Raw genomic sequence first — 20397 nt, forward strand, 5'->3', positions numbered from 1 at the left:
ATAGGGCTGAGAGAGATTCCTGCCTGCAACCTTGGAGAAGCCGCTGCCAGTCTGTGAAGACAATACTGAGCTAGATAGACCAATGGTCTGACTCAGTATATGGCAGTTTCCTATGTAAAGGGAATTAGGCAGATTAGTTCTTACTAGAACAACTTGCCTTTGGTATAAATTACTTCAATAGTGAAACCCTTCATAAATATCTTGTAAGTGGAAATCATCCTGCTCTGACAGAATTTTATTATTATTCAGTCATTAGTGTTTAGTATTTTCAATGGTTTTGTACATTGGTAGTATGATTTATCGGTTGTGATTTGTATGTCTGTAACTTCAATATATTCTATATACTAGTGCTGAGAGCTTGGCTCCCTTTGTCACCCCTCCTGGTTTTCCCTCTTTGTATTGCCACAGTCATGACATTCCACCATATCTTTGTGTGCAGTGTCTTGGGTGACCTCACAGTACTGGCATAATTCCATGATTTTTAGTGTTGGGCTGGCATAGCAGTTGTTGTGCCTAATTTTAAATATTTATTTTCAGGATCACTTGTTCATAGATCAAACTGAAAGCATACCCATATAAAACCTTTCAAATTCAGTTTGATGGTTTTTCCAAGGAATCTTAGTATTGTCTCATGTGAGGGGAAATGCAGTATTGAACCAGTTTTCAAACCATGTTTTTATGTCAACTGAGTCTCCGAGGAAATAACTTCCAGAATCAGTGAAAAGTGCAAAAGCATTTTCTCTACGACAAAGCAGGATACAAACCATTATTCTATTTCTTTGTAGGTGAAGAGGTCGCCACTGTAAGCCCAAACAGACACTTCTCAGACTACTAGGGGGAAACAAAATCATGAATAGTTTCAATAAAGTGAACTTTCCCCCTGCCCACAGATAAATTGAAGTCAACTATGGAAGCAAACTCCTTGTCAGGTATAGAATTGGAAATCTGTGTATTACAGCTGATTCTTCTGGTCTGGTGCATTTATTAAGTGCAACTCAGAGCACATTTTAGAGCAGGGGCGGGGGGAAAGGCAAGCACTAAAGGCTACTTTGAGAGATTGTTTCCGGTTGCTGCAACAATATGTGGTATCATAAAGTCTTAATAATCATCCCCTGCAGCCTCCCAGTGTGAACAGAATAGCAATAATGGAAAGCTGACAATGGGCACACACAGGGAACCAAGGTTTTTAAGTTGAAAACAAGTGTTTGAAGTAGGTTCAAACATTACTTACATTTTGGGAAGCATGTACTGAAACAGCAATTATACTGTTTTACGGTACATTTCCAAGGTTACAAAGTCCAAGTATTAAGGGCATCAAGAAGAACTATAATTTGTTTCATTGTTTCCCCGGGAAATGGTATGATGGCCATTACTTGCCTGCTTGCGGAGGTGGAAAAAAATGGAAGAGGCCAAATGAAATTAATTAACATTTGAGTCTCATTTTTGCCCAAATTGTAGTATGTGAGCAACATTTAGAGAAATCCCCATGGTCAATTCACACAAGATTGACATCGTATGTAAGTTGAATAGGGGTCCACAAATTTTGGGTAGGCAAGGTAGTTATTTGTTATTTCCAGGAACCACACACCTTCCTGCTTCACAGACATATCAGCACATATTTTTTGAACCTGCTGCCTGGTGAGGAGGTTTTATAATAATTAATTATTATTATTATTATTATTATTATTATTATTCGATTTCTATACCGCCCTTCCAAAAATGGCTCAGGGCGGTTTACACAGAAGGTTTATGCAGAAGGTATGTGTGTACCAACCACCCAATCTGTAATACTGACCAGGGGTGGCCCAGTATACATAATACTGAGGTGCCTGAGGCAAGACAGTATCTTGGGCCACCCCTGGTCAAGGTGGGGAGGAGGGAATGTTGCCAGTAGCCTTCTCTTCTCCCCTTGTCTTTGTTGCAAGATTTGAAAGTAGTGTGGGGAGAGGCTTTCCTTCCAGTGCTTGCAAGGGTCAGATCAGTCTCAAAGAGCTGTGTTTATGGTAGCAGCAGGGAGGGGATCTCACCACCCTGCTGATGCCCCCAAAATCTGCCACCTGAGGCAATCCTCTTACCTTGCCTCATGAAAGCGCCACCCCAACACTGACACTGAGGCTATTCCCACGGCTACTGGAAAGTGGGCTAAGGGAGCATAGCCTGCTTTCCAGTAATAGTTGGAACCACCAGGCCCGGCCGCAAGCCCGGTGGTTCCATGGCAGCTAGCCTGCCTAGGAACCCCTGCCCTTAGACGAGGTTAACGGAGCGCTCATTCCGTTAATCGCATTTTTGCTGTCATGAGACTCTGTGGTGCGGTTTCGCGCTGCAACAAGTCTTGAGGAGACCCCCGCCGGGAGGCTCCAACAAGCCTCCCAGCCTCGGGGGTCTCTCCATGATGCCCCATGCACTCACGTGGGGCATCCTGGAACTTCCAGGGCCCGCGTGGCCCTTGATCCCTGCTGCCCTTGCTGGCTCCATGATGGAGCTGGCAATCGTGTAGGCTACCCAGGGACGACTCCTCACACAAAACCTAACAGCGCTTCACACTAATCATGTGAAGAGCCTCACTGCCTTCCAGCACAAGACACAGTCTGATGCCGTGTTTTAAAGCAGCACTCTCAGCTTCCCTAAGTTGCAAGACCGTTTTCAAATATGAGTTATTCCTAAAGCAGAGTGAACTGGAGACTTTTTCTGCTAGTGTCCGGAAACTACATTTCTGGACATCACTGGCAACCATATCTGTGGAACCCTGGGGTTCAGCTTATCTGTGTTGGACTGTGCTCACTTTAAAGCAGGTATGTAGTTATCATTCCCTTTGTCACTGCCAGTGCCCTCCAGCGGCATAAAGGCCTTCAACCCCTTCTGTAGTTGCCTATTTGTTGTGACATCCTAACATTAAGAAAATAGTTATTTAAGAATTACCAAGTGTAAATTATATACAAATGGGGCATGTGACCTGCTGACAGTAGATCTTAAAGTTCCTGGTAAAATACTGAAACAAACAAAATGCAGGATTTACATCAGATTTGTATCCCTAAGTTCCCCACAAAGAACTCAGGGTAGCATCCAGGAGTTGCGGACAGAGAGAAAACTTGAGGAGCAACTACTCACTTCAAGGGGTTTTTTTGACAGGAGGAAAGACATGTTGGAGGGGAGAGATTGGTCACCAGTTTTGGTCGGGGAGCTCAATAAAATGAGGGAGGAACTCTTCAAATGCTTAGTGGGGTGGGTGGGGGTGTCTGTACCCCTGACAGTATATGTGGGGTTTATCCTTTTGTATCCTGCCAAGACATGAGGTGCGTTGTGAGGCCCAAGGGTCACCCAGTGAACTTCATATCTGAGTCTGGCTCTCCAAGATCCAGCACTCATTACACGCTACATCACACTGGCACTCTGGTTCCAACCCTACACTCCATGCCATCTCCAAACAGAAGCTTATTTCCACTGATGTCTAGCACTGATCATTTTCAAAAATGATGGATTGGCAGAGAGTTGGTCTAGGACCTATTAGCCCAATTCAGACATTGTGCTGTAAGAGTGTACAGATGTCTGGTGGACAGTTCATTGAAAGTGTTGATTCAGTGCATGGCAGCTGTGAAAAAGGCCAATTCCATGCTAGCGATCATTAGGAAAGAGATTTAAAAACAATGCTACTATTATAATGCCCTTATACAAATCTATGGTGTGGCCACATCTGGAGTACTGCATACAGTTTTGGTCACTATATCTTAAGAAGGATATTGTAGAACTGGAAAAGGTACAGTAGAGGGCAACCAAGATGAAGGTGCTTAGAGCACCTTCCTTATAAGGCTAGGCTACAGCATCTGAGGCTCTCTGGAAAAGAGGCGAATAAGGGGGGACATAGTTGAGGTTTATGAAATTATACATGGAGTAGAGAGAGTGGACAGAGGGAAAATTGTCTCCCTCTCACACAACACTAGAACCAGGGGTCATCCCATGAAACTGAAGGTCAGAACTTACAAGAAAAAGTACTTTTTCACAAAGCACATAATTAATCTATGGAATTCTTTGCTGTGAGATGTGGTGATGGCCACCAGTTTGGATGGCTTTAAAAGGGACTTAGACAAATTCATAGAGGGCAGGTCTATCAATGGCTACTAGTCTGGTGGCTGTGGGCCACCTCTCCAGCCTCAAAGGCGCGATGCCTCTCAATACCAGTTGTAAGGGAGCATCAGCAAGCGAGAGGGCATTCCCTCACCTCTTGTCTGCAAGCTTCTCAGATGCATCTGGTGGGCCACTGTGTGAAATAAGAAGCTGGTCTAAATAGGCCTTGGGCCTGATCCAGAAGGGCTGTTCTTATGTTCTTATTTGCTTATGTACACATGTTTGTATGATGACTATCTGTGTTCATTTTAAAAGTGAACCTGGATACAGGCCCATCAAATGCATGGCACAGATAGGAAGTGTACTACACCCGCATTCAACATAACATGTTAATGGATCAGATCTGATCAGATCAGATCCTGAGTACAGATCTGTACCTGTATACACTGTACACTCATTCTATGAGTGTTGGAACATACTATGCGAATTGGTCTTTTGACTCCAGGATCAACTAAGACACAAACTCACCCTTGCCCTACAAACTGTCTGGGCTTCCTCTCATCCTTTCTGAGCCAGTAGTCTGACAAATCAGAGCAAACTCTCAGAAAAGTCAGGAAAATGTGAATGGATATGAATTCAACTGCAAATATTCACTTCAGCTTTATTCAATCACAATACTGCCTAGTCCAGCATTTTAAAAGTAGAAGGCAGAACAGAAAGTCAAAGTATTCCCAGTAGGTCCTCTAAAGCTAGCAAGCAAAGGTCTGCTAATCTATATAGCATATATGATATCCTATTTAATATTTCTTTTTCTTCCTTTGGTAAACCATTCTTCGTCATGCTCAGCATCTTCTGTCAGGTTACTACAAATGAAATATTCCATATGCAAGACTCCCTCACAGTGCAAATGGAAAGTTTTGTGACCTTTGAGCTCTGAGAGCTCACTTTGAAATAACATCCACCTCAACAGTTGATCTAAAAAGTTAACAGAATGAAACCATTTCAATTAATTGCAAGTGGGTAAACATCCCTCAGGCACAGTCTTGCTCAGATCAAAAGGAAGTTTGACAAAATGGCAGCAAGTATAGAAAGTGAATGGAGGAGATGGCACACTGTGCTTAGCATCCTCTGGCAGGCTTTCTATTAGTCTCCTTTCTGATTTATCCTGGAATTGCTTGGGGAAATTCCCAGACCATAACACTTACACCTACAGAGGAAAGACACAAGAATGGGAAACAAGAGTGTTTGATTTTTGCATGAGACTTTTGGTTCAATCTTCATATGAGGGTGTGGGAGGATGGCTTTAAACCTGAGTCTGATGCAATCACATATAATATGGGGGCTCTGATTTTAAGCACATATGCTCTGCGCTCTTCTTAAGTCAGTCAGGTGTTTACTGTAAAACACAACTGTACATGCTACACTGTACATCATTGCAAGTGATATGATAAGGGGGTGACTGATTGGTGGTGGTTGATCTGCCCCTTATCCTACCACATGCAGCCAACACACACACCTGTGAGTTTTAATGGGCTTTATTAAGGCTAATGATTACAAGTGTAGGTGATTAGGCCCAGACGACAATCCAGACACAGGTCTCAATCCAGGGGCGTAGCTATAATTGAGCGAAAGGGTTCAAAGAACACGGGCCCCCACCTCCTGAGGACCCTCCAGGTCCACTCCTCCCTATTTTCTTCATTGTCTCCCTCATTCTGGGGGGGCCCCAGAGAGAGGGATGAACACGGGCCCCCTCTCCCCTAGCTACACCCCTGTCTCAATCTAGCCTTTTGGCTTTTTGGGGTCTCAGAGCAGGCCCTGGTTCTAAAAAGGGGTTCCACCCACCTGTTCATATCACAAGTGGGTTGGAAGTCTCACCCCTGGGCCATCACTTATCCTCCCACCCATGTTCTTCAAGCTTATGACAGTTCATTTGAAGAGATGAATGTTCATATGTTCGATTGCACCGGTTTTTGTGATTGGGAGGCTGGGGCACTCCAGTTTTGATCATGGAAATGCCCACCATCACAGATATAGTATTCAATGCTTCAACACTACTGTAACTGTGAGCCGTGTTGGAGTGGGGGTGGGGGGACTTGATGGGCCAGGGTGGGACTTCTGGACCCGCTTTTGAGATTTGTACTCACATACAGCATCTATAATGTCTCTTTAGGAATTTAGCTGCACACAGTCTGTCACTCTTCTTTCATTCGAGCTTCAAAACCAAAAGTGAGTCCAGCTGGGAGAAAGATGCAATGAGGGAGGGACTGTGAAGACGAAATTGTAAGTGATGGGAGGGTTCTTTTTTTCCTTTCCTTTCCTTTTCTTTTCTTTGGGGGGGAGGGGACATTTGTCCTCCCTTTATATCCAGACAATGCCAAGGCAGGTCACAATAAAAATACAAATACAAGTCAATAATGAAAATCAAGAAAAGGTGTGTGGGGGGGGTGGGGAGCCTTAGCTGTTGCTGCTGTTCCAGCTGCTGTTTTTCTTCACTTCTTAGCTTCTTCTGCTCCCGCCTCATGCATTATGTATAATTGGGACAGACAAATATATATGTCTCCTTCTGCCATGTGTTATGGGGGGATTTGTTCCATTGTGAATATTAACAGACTGCACGCATACTTCTCATGCATACTCCTTCTCCACTTCCTCTTGCCTTTTGTACCATGTCTTTCTTTGTATTGGTAGCCTGAGAACAGGACCTTTTAATTTTTGTGTGTGCATTTCTAGAATGAGTAAATGATGATCATGACCCAAGCCCTGCACCATAACTGACAGGGCCCTAGGAAGGTAGCCACTTGGGTGAGTGTCCAAGCCTACTGGCTTCTGTTCTAAGTGAATTTGGATTAACAGCTGTGAAGCAAAAACTACAACAGTTGGGGGTTGTTTTTGTGTTTTTGACATGATAGCCTTTTGGCTGAATGCTCCACATCTCACAGCCACATCATGATCACAGTTTTGCCACCAACTGGCTTTTTCAGTGTTGAAATTCCAGGAGGTGATGAGCTGTGCTCTCACCATCATGCAACACCAAAGCATCCAAACAAATGTTTGCTGTGCTAATAAACAATTTCTGGAGTGTTTTCACCTTAGCCTGCTAGGTTTAGAAGAGTGAACATTTCCATACTTCTTTTTTAGCAGGAAATGCCAGTCTCCAGCTTTCATGGAAGCAGCCTGATCACTTTCTCATTACTTGTTCACATCACTTGCTTTTTACTGCAAGGAGCTAAAATATCATGCAAAGTAAGACAAGTGTACCTGTTTTCAACTGACAACTGCTAGATGGTATGAAGGAGTACAATAGCTGTGACTATTATTATTATTGACCAATCAGCAATTCTGGGTATGTAAGAAATTTTTATTATATTTTAATACCACCCCCCAAATTCTCATCTCCGGGAGGTTTAAAGTTAAAGTGTGCTGTTGAGTCGGTGTCGACTCCTGGCGACCACAGAGCCCTGTGGTTGTCTGTGGTAGAATACAGGAGGGGTTTACCATTGCCTCCTTCCGCACAGTACGAGATGATGCCTTTCAGCATCTTCCTATATCGCTGCTGCCCGATATAGATGTTTCCCATAGTATCGAAAACATACCAGTGGGGATTCGAACCAACAACCTCTGGCTTGCTAGTCAAGTCATTTCCCCGCTAAAATACAACATAAAAATTAAAACACTGAACACACAACTTACAATTTGCATCTCTAATTAAAAGCTTGGTTAAATAAGTGTGCCTTTAAGGTCCTTTTAAAATCCATCAGAGATGAGGATGCTCTTATTCCAACAAGGAGTACATGCCAAAGCCTATAGAGAAGGCCTATAGGCAGCTATAGAGAAGGCCCAGCCCTGAGTGGCCAGCAGATGAGCTTGTGGCAGCTGCAGACAGACCTCCTTAGATGCTTACTCAGTGGATGAAAAAAATGATATAGCAGTCTATTCATCGTTGCTGAATAGCATCCAGACTCTGGGCGGATGAGGGTTGCTTCCGTGTGAGCTGCTAGGGAGCTGCACAAAAAGGGCACAGTTCACTTCCCATGGGAAGCATAAGGTTGTTGCCAGGGAAAAGAACAAATCTTCTCAGCTGAACACTACAACATCCAAATGGAAGTGGAGTATGTTACCATGCCCGGATGTATCTTAATGTGCCCAGGGTCCCACGTGAAAATAAGAGTTGTAGAATGGAAATGCAGGGGGCAGACATCCCAGCTTATGCACATCAGCTACACTTCTGCAGCCTTGGAAAATACGTGCAAGAAAGGAGCCAGGAGAGGAAAATAAGTAAGAAAGTGGATGACACAACATCACATGACATTTTTGGGAGGGGAGGGGAGGGGTGGGAAGGGTGGCTTATGCATTTCTTCGAGGATGCTGTACATCACCTCATTATTATAAATTTAAAATCTGAATTCTCACTTACTTTGCTTATTTTGTGTGTGTGTGGCGGGGTTACTGCAAATTATTGAGAACATTTTAGCTTCAGGGAAACTGTTCTCATCATCTTTCTTTCCACATGGAGCTAGCTGAGAGACGTTCATGAAAGATTCACCAGGGCCAATTTTCTAGGAGTATAAGCAAAAGCAACATCAATATTTCAATGTCTCAGAAAAAAAGGAAGAAAGAAAGGGACTCTTCTCCAGCCTTGAGTAGATAGTTAGAAATCATTGTATTTTAATGGGTTCAAAATTTCTTGAGAGATTCCTTATGAAAATTTATAGGGAGCAAGCGGGCTTTTTTGCTAACTAATATTTTGAGAACAATAATGTTTTACAGTATGTGAGTCAATGTTGGAGAGAATGCGACTAGTGATCTTTTCATCATGGTCCTTGTAGACTGCTAGTTTCCCAGGCAGTTTCAGCTGTCACAGTTGCTTAGAGTTCACTGAGCTGTTTTTAGTTACTCATTCAAATATTCATAAGAAGCGAAGGCTGCAGCTTGCTGTCTGGTAACAACTTCATTTTCTGCTCACACAGATCTTGTCCTTGTGGGAGGCTGTTGTCTGCCCTGATTGGCTCTTGAACAGTCACATGGCCTTTCAAGGATAATGGAGTTTCCTTGGGAGTAGGTGAAAGAAGCATGTTCTACCTTTTATCTTTGCTTGGCTGGACGGTGAAAATGATTGCAGGTGACAGTTATGGATTATCAAAGAGATGTGAAATGATCAAACCTATATCAAGCATTGGTTTGTGCTACTAGAGAAAGCTCATGCTTTAATTATTTACCATGTGGGATAGCTCACACCTCAGGAAACCTTAAAACGGTAACAGTTCTGTGCAAATATTTACCTAACAATATTGTCGTTGAAACACAGTGATGAAAATAGGTGTAATTTTGTGTAATGTTCTTAGGAAAGACCAATGGACTGTGACATTTCACTGCATGGGGCAGAATCACTGGAGTGTTTGCCTTTTATTTCATTAAAGCTCTAGTTAAATTAACCCTTCAAGGCAGGTTAACCTCACAATTACTAAGGAAATTAGCAGAAGAGTAAGGGTTTGCAATCATTTTCCATTGATAACATAATGTCTTAAGCATTACCAGATAATAGGCACTGCAGCAAGACCACTTCTTCAGTTGACTTAGTAATTAAAAAAATCCACCTGTGCACAGCCAGCTGTAAATAGTCCACATGGGATGCACATGCAGAGACAATTCTTGTCACTCAAAGGTCTTATAAGAGGACTATTTAAGGGTAGAACACTTAATGAGCTGCTCCTAAAAGCAATTAACATTACTCAGCCCATTGCCCATCCGCTCTACCATTTTGCATGCCCACAAGGAGCTTTACTATTCTCTCTTCTCACTGAGAGTAAAAAAAAGATTTACACATCTAACCATTTTATTCCAAATTAATTTTTCTCGAGTAATATACATTCTACGCTCAGAATTAGCCATGCAGACCAGAATCACTGTGGAAGTCAAGTTAGGAGATGTCATGGAATTATCGAGGATGGTGAAAAGTCCAGTGGACTCTCAAAGGGCTCCAAAAGTCTCTCCCCACAGTGGATGAAAGGACGGAAAAATGGGGGGAAATGGAATTCAGTGTAAGAGTAAAGACAGATATTTTTGTTTGGAGGGGCTAGATTCCTTATCTGCCCCAACTGCAGCGGGTGGTGCACAGGTGAGAAGAGCACTGCTAATTAAGAGTATCAGGAGCTTTCTCACACAGGGGCCATCCTAATCTCCTCTGGGACATAGGCTGTGTGTTCTCACTACATTCAAATTCCCTTCGAGGTCAGTTTGATGTCTTTGGAAACACCCCAAACACAAATCAGGTTTTTCCTGCTGGATTTCACCTCTTCCCAGTTTATATCAGAGTTTTTAAAATGCTGGTTTTCAGCAACATTTCCTGGAAAATCTGATGCAAAGCACTGATATCAGTCTTTACATTTACATGTTAAGAGCAAGTCACGCCTATGGAATGAAAAATAAAGCTGCCTAGTGGCCTTGCCTTTGACCCTGAGGCAAAGGGTTGAAAACCCAGTTTCCAGGCTTGTTGCTCTTTGACATTTTTTGGAGGGGGGGGCAGTTCTGAACGAGGATATGCAGTCTTTTACAGAAAATGAGCATTTCCTTGCATGCCATCCAAGCTGGGATGGGGTTGCAAAAGCAGAGGTGATGATGCGACACATGCTGTGTGTGTCTCTCTCTCTCTCTCTCTCTCTCTCTCTCTCTCTCTCTCTCTCTCTCTCTCTCTCTCTCTGTGTTGGGATTGTGGCAGGAGCGGGGCAGGAACTGAAAGCCAAGGCTGATGGCTAACAGGCAGTCTGGTCCACAAAATGATTAAACAGAAGTGTAAGTGTGTGTGGACTTCAACAGAGCCAGATCACAAAGGGTGCTTTAATTACTAAACCCTTGGGGGAAAGGGAGACATGGCATCCTGCCTCCTCAGGAAGCCAAATTTTTCTCCTTCTCACATAATACTAGAACCAGGGGTCATCCCATGAAATTGATTGCTAGGAAATTCAGGACCAACACATGGAGGTACTTTTTCACACAATCAACTTGTGGAATTCTCTGCCACAAGATGTGGTGACAGCCAACAACCTGGATGTCTTTAAGAGGGGTTTGAATAACTTCATGGAGGCGAGGTCTATCAACAGCTACTGTTCGGAGGGCTATATAGGCCAACTCCAGCCTTAGAGGCAGGATGCCTCTGAATACCAGTTGCAAGGGAGTACAGCAGGAGAGAGGGCATGCCCTCAACTCCTGCCTGTAGGCTCCCAGTGGTATATTGTGGGCCACTGTGTGAAACAGGATGCTGGACTAGATGGGCCTTGGGCGTGATCCAGCAGGGCTGTTCTTGTGTTCTTAAAACTCACAGTAGAGTGTGGAGGGGCTGCTTCCCTAATGCCAGGGGTGCACCTAGGTAATTATGGAGCCCAGACCTGATAGGTCAGACCCACTCTCCCTGCAGACAATCAGGTGGCTTGTTTTAGCCTCCCAGTTGCGGGCCTTCTCATGAGTCACCATGGCATTGAATCACACCGTGGTGACTCGTGATCACAGAAACAGGGTTCAACCCAAATCGATTTGGGCAAATGGGTGCTTCTTTTTGGGGAGAGCTGGTCTACCAATTGGGATTAGTGGGTAGACCAGCTCTCCAAGACAGGCTGACCCACCAAGTCTGGAGCAGAGAGTTGGTCTACCCACCAATCCCAGTTGGTAGACCTGGTTTTCCAGGGAGAGCTCGTCTCCCAGTTGGAATTGGCAAATAGACCAATCCTCCACTCCAGACCTAGTGCATCAGCCCACTTCAGAGAGCTGGTCTACCCACTGATCCTAATTGGTAGACCACCTCTCCCGGGAAAGGTACCATTTTGAGGCCCATTTTCCCAACAAAGCAGGCCTCAGAATGGCTCCCGAATGGCTATCCCAAATTTGCCCCCTCTTTACAGTTATGCAATTTGGGATAGAATAATCTAATCACACACACACACACACACACACACACACACACACCCATTTGATCCCATTCATGGGCAATCAATTCATGGGTGAATCAATTTGCACATCCCTACCCAAGTTATTGAGCATGTTCCACACATGACACATGATACCGACTGACGTTTTGACTAATAAAGCACGTGCAGTAGTAGAGTTTGCTGGGATGCAACTGAAGTTCTTGCACACTTTCCCAGTCTACTTGTGGAACATGCTAAATCCACAAGGGCATCATGGGTTTAGAATGCATGCAGAATAAGGAGTTATGCTGTTATATATTGGCCATTAAGGAATACTATTTACTATTGCTATCAGCTGCGATGGTGCAGCGGGGAAGCAGCTTGCCTAGGAAACAAGAGGCTGTTAGTTTGAATCCCTGCCAGTGTGCTTCCCAGAATGTGCCTAGTAAACATATATTTAGTCACCTATATCGGGCAGCAGCGATATAGGAAGGCGATGGAGGCGGATGCTCACTTCAGTGACAACAGCAAAGGCATAATCTCATACTGTGTGGGTGGAAGGCAATGGTAAGCCACTCCTCATATTCTACCAAGAAACTCACATGGCTCTGTGGTTGCCAGGAGTCGACACCGACTCAACAGCAAGATCTTCTTTTTCATGTACGATTGCTGCATGGTTTAGCCACAAGCATACGTAGTTGTCTATATATAGCTTTAGTCTATATACCATTGAATTACCCAGGAATACCTGGTTATATAAACAGGAATTCACCTGGAGAGCTTTCTCTCTTTCAACCAATCAAGAGTAAGTAGTTCTGCCCATTGTTCTTAGTCAGTGTCCCAGACTTACCAAGAACAAGGTGAATGCTCTCTCTGAACTGTATCATGGTTAGTAAAAGCCACAGATTCTTTCATCTAGCAATCACCTTTCCGATATGTTTATTTTTTAGGAATTTCTGAAGTGTTTAGATTCTTTGGTGTCTTCATTACACACCTGTATTTCTTATGCTCATTTTGACCTGACAACTTTGCAGGTGGGGGTGGAGAATTAGTGACATCCCATGTACCAACTACACCCCCACTCATCCACAAGGCAGTGGGGTACTACTCAGTTTATGTTCTAGGAATTTTTTCAAGTGTTTAGACTCTTTGGTTTCTAATAACCTTTCCTCATAATGAATCCTCAAAAATTCCTAAAAATTTAAACTGAGTATCCCAGTGGCTTGTGGGTTGGGGAGTAGTTGGCACATGGGATGTCACTAATTCCCCATCCCCACCTGCAAAGCTGTGGGGTGAAAATGAGCATAAGAAATGAAGGTGTGTAGTGAAGACACCAAAGAATCTAAACACTTCAAAAATTCCAAAAAAATAAACTGAGTACCCCACTGCCTTACAGGTGGGGGTGGGGGTGTAGTTGGCACATGACAGTTGACATTTGGCACTGTCCAATGACAGTCAAAATGAACAGAAGAAATGAAGGTGTACAATGAATCTTCATAGGGATTCATTATGAGGAAAAGTTATTATACTCAAAAAATCCAACCACTTGAAAAATAGTGACTGCACATTTTGCTCCATAATTCCACTTCTACAAGGGCTAGAGCTTAGCTTTAAAAAAGACAAAAAGAAAGCTGGGGATCCATGTTAGGGTCAATGATAGGGCAACTTCAAATCCCCATTATTTCCTATGGTGGAAATATACAAAATCAGTAAAAACAGGGAAAAAACAAAACCCATTAAAAATCAATCAAGTGCCCCACTGCCTTCAAATTTGGGTGGTAGGTGGCACCCATGGGAACCTACCCACCATCCAAATTTGGTGCCCCAGGACCTTTAGAAGTGTGCCAAATCAATCCAAATCCAAGTTGAATCAAATCCAACTCAAATCTGATCAGATTCAAGTTTGCAGATTCAAGTTTGAATAAAATCTGGCTGATTCCATTTGACCTCAAATTGAATAGCAAAAAATCAATTCATGCACATCCCTACTGGCTATGGCAGAGTTGGATAGCTGCTGGGGTGCCTCTACTTCACCCTCTAAGTCAGAAGACAAGGGTAGGGAAGTGTTGAGGAGATCAGCAGGTACAAGGAGCCCTGGTGTTGGAGGCAGAAGCCCCTCAAACCCTTTTGAGTCCTCAGTGTCAGAACCAGGTATTATGGGGTCAGACTCCAGGTTCATGACAACACTTTCTGTGTGCTTTTGAGGGACCTGTACCCAAGATCACTTTCAAAATGGACACAGAGATGTTGTTCACACAAAAATGTACAAGTGTACAGACATCTATACACTCATAAAACATAATGTCTAAATAGGGCTTTGTTCTCATCCAGCAGGACTCTTCCATTCTTATGTTAATCTAACGCTTCATTGGGTACTTGTCTACATTGTCCCTTCAGACAGTGCTTTCGTATGAAGCTCAAAAATAGGAAACAGACAATTATTTGTACATCTGTATTTCTCCCTTCCAGTTATGACAGTATTTAAGTGTATTGCCATAGTTAGAACTGGATATGGGTTTGCTAATCTAGGATTCCAGACAAAACTAAACAAATGATGGCTGACCGGCCTTGTGACCTGGAAAGAATCAAAACTCTCACAATTTAGTCTTCTCTCAATCATAGGTATGTTATCCTGGGGTATTCTGTTTTAGTCAAGAACTCCAAGTGTTGTCAATAGGGCTGTGCAAGGGAAGATCAGGAGTGGCCTAACACTTCACAGGACATCGGAGGTACTTTGACTCCAACTTAGGGAGCCAATTTCAGATCAGAGTTCTCTGACCTGTTTGCTAGGTTCAGAGCATTTCGAAGCTCCAAGTGGTGGTGCGGTTCACTTCCCCCCTGCATTACAACTTGGGGTGGGGTGGTGGTTAAACCATCTTCTGGCATCTCCCTTCCCACCTGCCTGCCAGCTTGCCCACTCATTTTTTTTAAAAAAATGTTTTTTTCTCAATATTTTACTAACAATTCTAAAAAGGAAGTGGAAGATTATCTGATGTTACATCACTTACCCTGAGATTCTTAGATGTTACATCTGAGAGTAAAATTTCCAATTACTTTAAAATAATAATTTAAGAACAACAGATGGTTGGTTCATTTGTAATTGAATAGATGGAATCCGGCCTTCTTTACCTACTTCAGTGCCTACATTGAGGGCTCCAATTCTAGCTGGCACCCCTGGACACCGCCTCCACCTGAGCTTCCAAAAGCAGAGCGGGGTCCAGTAGTACCCCCAAGCTGTGTAATTGCTCCTTCAAGGGGAGTGCAACTTCATCCAGAACTGGTAAAATCTCATCCCGATTGGCTCTCCTACTGACCAATGGTACCTCTGTCTTGTCCGGATTCAGTCTCAGTTTATTAGCCCTCATCCAGCCCATCGCGGCCTCCAGCCCCCAATTCAGGACATCCACCGCCTCCCTAGAATCAGGTGACAAGGAGAGATAGAGCTGAATGTCATCCACATATTGCTGACAACTCCGTCCAAGTCCCCGGATGACCTCTCCCAGCGGTTTCATGTAGATGTTAAATAGCATGGGGGACAAGACCGAACCCTGCGGGACCCCACAGGCCAATGGCCATGTGGCCGAGCAGTAGTCCCCCAGCACCACCTTCTGGACCCTCCCCCCAAGAAAAGACCGGAACCATTGCAACGCAGTACCTCCGATTCCCATACTCAAGAGGCGGCCCAGAAGGATACCATGGTTGATGGTATCGAACGCCGCCAAGAGGTCCAGCAGAACCAACAGGGACGCACTCCCTCTGTCTAGTTCCCGGCGTAGGTCATCCACTAGAGCGACCAAGGCAGTTTCAGTCCCATATCCAGGGTGGAAGCCAGATTCAAAAGGGTTCAGAAAATCCATATCATCCAAGACCCTCTGCAGCTGGGATGCCACCACATGCTCCATCACCTTGCCCAAAAAGGGCAGGTTAGAGACCAGTCTATAGTCGTCCAGGTTGGAGGGATCAAGGGAGGGCTTTTTTAATAATGGTCTTACCACTGCCTCCTTGAGGCATGATGGCATCCTGCCCTCCCTTAATGAGGCATTAATAATCACCTCTAGACATCTACCTGTCTCCTCCCTGGCAGCTTTTATTAGCCATGAAGGGCAAGGGCCAAGAGCACACAACGTCACCCACACACTGCCCAGGATCTTGTCCACATCCTCAGGCCTCACCAACTGAAAATAATCCAACACAACAGGACCAGATGGTACCAGAGGCACATCTGCCAAAACTCTGGAGTCCAAATCAGCACGGATGCGAGCGACTTTATCCGCAAAGTGACACTCAAACTGATCACAGTGGGCTGTAGATGATTCCTCCCCCATTACCTGGGGGGATATGTGGAGCAATGTCTTTGCTACACGGAACAGCTCCACCGGTCTGCACTGAGCAGAAGCAACGGAGGTGGAGAAAAAACATTTCTTCACCACCCCCACCACCATGGAGTAGTCCCTATAATGGGCTCTAGCCTGTGTTCGGTCGGATTTGTCATGACTTTTCCTCCAGTGTCGTTCCAGCCATCACCCAAGTTGTTTCATCACCCTAAGCTCCGAGGAAAACCAAGGAGCAGATCAGGCTCCACCAAGCCGGAGAGGGTGTTTAGAAGCAACCATGTCAACAGCCTGGGCTGTCTCTCCATTCCAGAGATCAACCAGGGCCTTGACAGGATAACCAGCTCCAGACACTGGAAACTCCCCAAGGACCATCTGGAATCCAAGTGGATCCATAAGCCTCTGGGGGCGGACCATCCTAATTGGTGCACCACCGCTGCAGAGGGCAGATGGAGAATCAAACTAACCCCCCCCCCAGGTGATGATCTGTTCATGACAAGGGAGTTGTCTCAAATTCCCCCACCTCCAGATCATTTATTTCCCAATCAGCAAAAACCCGATCCAGAGTATGTCCTGCCATGTGGGTTGGGCCCAATACCAACTGAGTCAGGCCCATGGTTGCCATGGAGGCCATGAAATCCTGAGACGCACCCACTAGAGGGGCCTCAGCGTGGACATTGAAATCTCCCAAAACAATAAGCTTGGGGGAACCCAAGGCCACCTCTGAGACCACCCCTGCCAGCTCAGGTAGGGAGACTGAAGTGCAGCAGGGTGGTCGGTACACCAGCAGAATCCCCAGCCTATCTCGGAGGCCCACCCTCAAGGACAAACACTCAAAATTCTGAGATTGCCTGACTGGGCACCTGGAAATGGGGAGGGAGGGTATCTCGATAGATGACTGCAATGCCCCCTCCCCGGCCCTCGAGGCGGGGCTGTTGCATGATCTGGAAACCTGGAGGACAGAGCTGAGAGAGACCAACCCCGCCCAGCTCATCCAACCAGGTCTCCATCACACATACCAGGTCAGCATGCTCATCCCCATTAAAATCGTGGATGAGAAAGGTTTTAGCATTGACTGACCTGGCATTCAGCAGCAGCACCCTAATCCTCGAGAGAGTGTTCTCAGAGCTCTCTGGGGTCAGAGGGTTAGGAAAAGAGCTGGAAAAAGGAACAGGCCTCAATTGCCTGGACTGTTTCCCCCTATAACGGCCTGCCTAACTCCCACCACCATACGTCCCTCTGCCTGCTACCTGTGATATTGCTGCCCCCACTCCATCCCTGCTTTTCTGCTTTCCCAGACACATCTTCTCAGCCCAACCAACCACAGCTCCTCTGTTTAGTTAAAACGAGGCCCAGGACTCATACTCTCTTCAAGCTCTCATGCTGGCTTCTTGATGGCAGAATTAGGAAGGTCTTCTGGGCCCCAGGCAGCTCACCCCATGGCTGAGAGCCACAAGGACTAGTGCCCTTGGGCCAGCTTGCCCTATATAGCAGCAGAAAAGCCCCAGCAACAGCCCAAGGAAATGTTACACACCTGAGGAAAGGTGGGGCCCTTCTTCCTTCCCCACACTTTCCTTCCCTGCACCTTCCCCTGCCTGCTCCACTTGATGCTCCCATGGAGCACTGCAGCTGCCCAATTTTCCCTGTGCCTTTGCTGGGCAGCTTTTAAAGATATAGATAGATATAAATAAAATGGTGCCCTGTCCCCAAAGGGCTCACAATCTAAAAAAAAAGATAGACACCAGCTACAGCCACTGAAGAGATGCTGTGCTGGGGATGGAAAGGGCCAGTTGCGCTCCCCTGCTAAATAAAGAGAATCACCACTTTTAAAAGGTGCCTCTTTGCTCACTTAGCAGGACTGTGCATTTCAGAAAATGTCAGAATTCCGTTTCAGAATTCCCAGCCAATACCACAAGGAGGGAGCCACTCATGGGACAACTGTCCCAGATATGGGGTAATGATGGGGGCTCTTTAAAAGCTGCCCAGCACTGGTGTGGGGAAACTTGGTTGAATGCAACCCTCCATGGGATCACCCGGGGGTGGGTGGGTGGCAGGAAGTGACCAAGAGGAAGCTTATAGTTCACACGGGATGTCTGGGAACCTCCGGGATGCCTGGGAGATGTGGTTCCTCCTGATCCCCCAGGCATCCCTCTGGTTCCCAGCTGCCCTGCACAAGTGATAAGCTTTGTCTTCATCACTCCCTGCCTGTTTCCCTTGACGCTCCCATGGAGCACTGCAGCCACCCAGTTTTCCCTGTGCCTTTGCTGGGTGGCTTTTAAAGAGCCACCACTCCCCCCCCCCCGAGGAAGTAGCCACAGGAGCAGCTGCTTCCTTGTGGTGGGGACTGGGAATTTTGAAATGGAATTCCAATGTTTTCTGAAGTGCGCCGTCCCTCCCACCATAGAGTTCTTTGCAAAACAAATAGATCTGCCCTGGCTTCGGTGCGCTTTGCTAAAGTTGTTGATCTTGTTGAACGAAGAAGAGGGACAAGTTGGACCAAGTAGAGGAAGCAGGTTGATGAACAGAGAAAGAGAAGGAGACGGGTTACTATAGCCAACAACTCAGTAGAAGGTACAAAGATGGAGCTGAGAGGAAGCAGCAAAGAACACCCAAGCATGGGCTCTGCTGAAAGTATTTATTACACAGTTGCTGGCTAAAGTACAAAATGGAATAGACAGCAGAGAAACCTTCTGTCTAAACTAAACAAAGAATGGAATAGATGCAATGAGCACTTCTTCATTCTGTCTCATCCTCCTTCAGATCTAATGAAACAAACCCCTGGGAAGGTAAGCCAAGAAGAAGATGAAGGGGAAAAAAGTGGGGGGGGGAGGATTGCAGTTTCATTGCAAATATAAGATAAAACCATCCCTGGAAAGGGGAGAAAAATCTAATAATGCCATTTGCTCATAACACCCACTATCACAGCTACAGTGAAGAGACTGTCAGCATTTCTATTACAGTGCCATATTTCAGGGGCTTATAACCAGGCCATGAAAAGATGCTCTGAAAATTGAATCCAGAACACAGGCTGTCTTTAGCTGCAGCTTATATATTACTCTCAGACCTGCAAGGCTGGATGCCGTGAACATGAAATACGAATCGTAAACAAGGCATAGCTAAATCATAACAGGTGCATTGATGTGATATTAAGTTAAGGGTGTCACAAGCTTGGATGGCTGATCTTTCATTCATGGTCTATTTTCTCCCATTTTAATATCAGGACACTGAACGTCTGAAAAAGAAATCATAAAAAAAGATTCGAAATATCTTCATGTTTCACACCATGGCAGTTAAAAATGCACTGCTAGCACTTTTTTAAAAAAACCCACCATGCTATTGTCTAAGAATGTAAGCTATTTAAATAAATCTAGCTGAAAGTTAATCACACTCTGGCCTGGCCAAAGAACATATCCCAGAGCAGGATTAGGCAAAGAGGAGGATATCTTGGCTTTCAGTGGCTCCTATTGCATCCTGTGGGTGAAAGTAATAGACCTGGTTGGCACATGCCACAAAATGAGGTGGAAGAATACTGAAGTGGTGGAATGGAATGAACCAATTCAGACTGCTGGTAGGGGGCTACATTTTATTTAATGCTTCTCTAGCATTAACACTTCCTGAAAAATCAAAATAGAGCATAGGAAGTAAAGAACTGGGCTAGAATGTTTCTCCCTAATCTGCTGGCTTTCTGTTTGCAGAGATTCTTTTATACAGACAAACATTCAGAAGTGGTGTGTTCCAACCATAGTCAAGTGGAACGGTGTGCCTCTCTTGTAGTCTGAAGTGCTATATGCCAGTCTTCCATCTTTTTCTCACCTCAGTCTGTCACATGTGTAATCTGGAGTATTTTATTGAGTTTATGGAGATAAATTTCACGGTGATAATACAGGCTGTTCACTTTTGAAACCAGGAACTCCAGAGAACGGGTACATATGCTCCATAGTGCACCGAACTATATTCCATTACTTTCCCCTATATGGAAATGACTGTATCTGCTCCTATCAGGGCTAGATTGTAAATTCTCAAACAAGCACATTCAGCTCAAGTTAGAGGCAAATATGAAGGGTGACAGTGGGCCAAAATGACCTTCACCTTTCACATTATTTTCC

General features: G+C 44.9%; 1 protein-coding gene across 1 annotated transcript in view; it reads right to left on the bottom strand.

The window, feature by feature from the left end:
* Positions 1-4756: 4756 nt before the first annotated feature.
* Positions 4757-20397, bottom strand: part of LOC128352118 (uncharacterized) — a 91080-nt gene continuing 75439 nt past the window's right edge. The window contains exons 3-4 of the mRNA XM_053312374.1: positions 8477-8618; positions 4757-5269 (exon numbers count right to left, since the gene is read on the bottom strand). Coding sequence (XP_053168349.1) covers positions 5223-5269; positions 8477-8618 — 189 coding nt within the window. The 3' untranslated portion in view covers positions 4757-5222. The remainder of the gene's footprint in view (positions 5270-8476; positions 8619-20397) is intronic.

The sequence above is a fragment of the Hemicordylus capensis genome, chromosome 3, assembly GCF_027244095.1.
Source record: "Hemicordylus capensis ecotype Gifberg chromosome 3, rHemCap1.1.pri, whole genome shotgun sequence".
NCBI lineage: Eukaryota > Metazoa > Chordata > Lepidosauria > Squamata > Cordylidae > Hemicordylus > Hemicordylus capensis.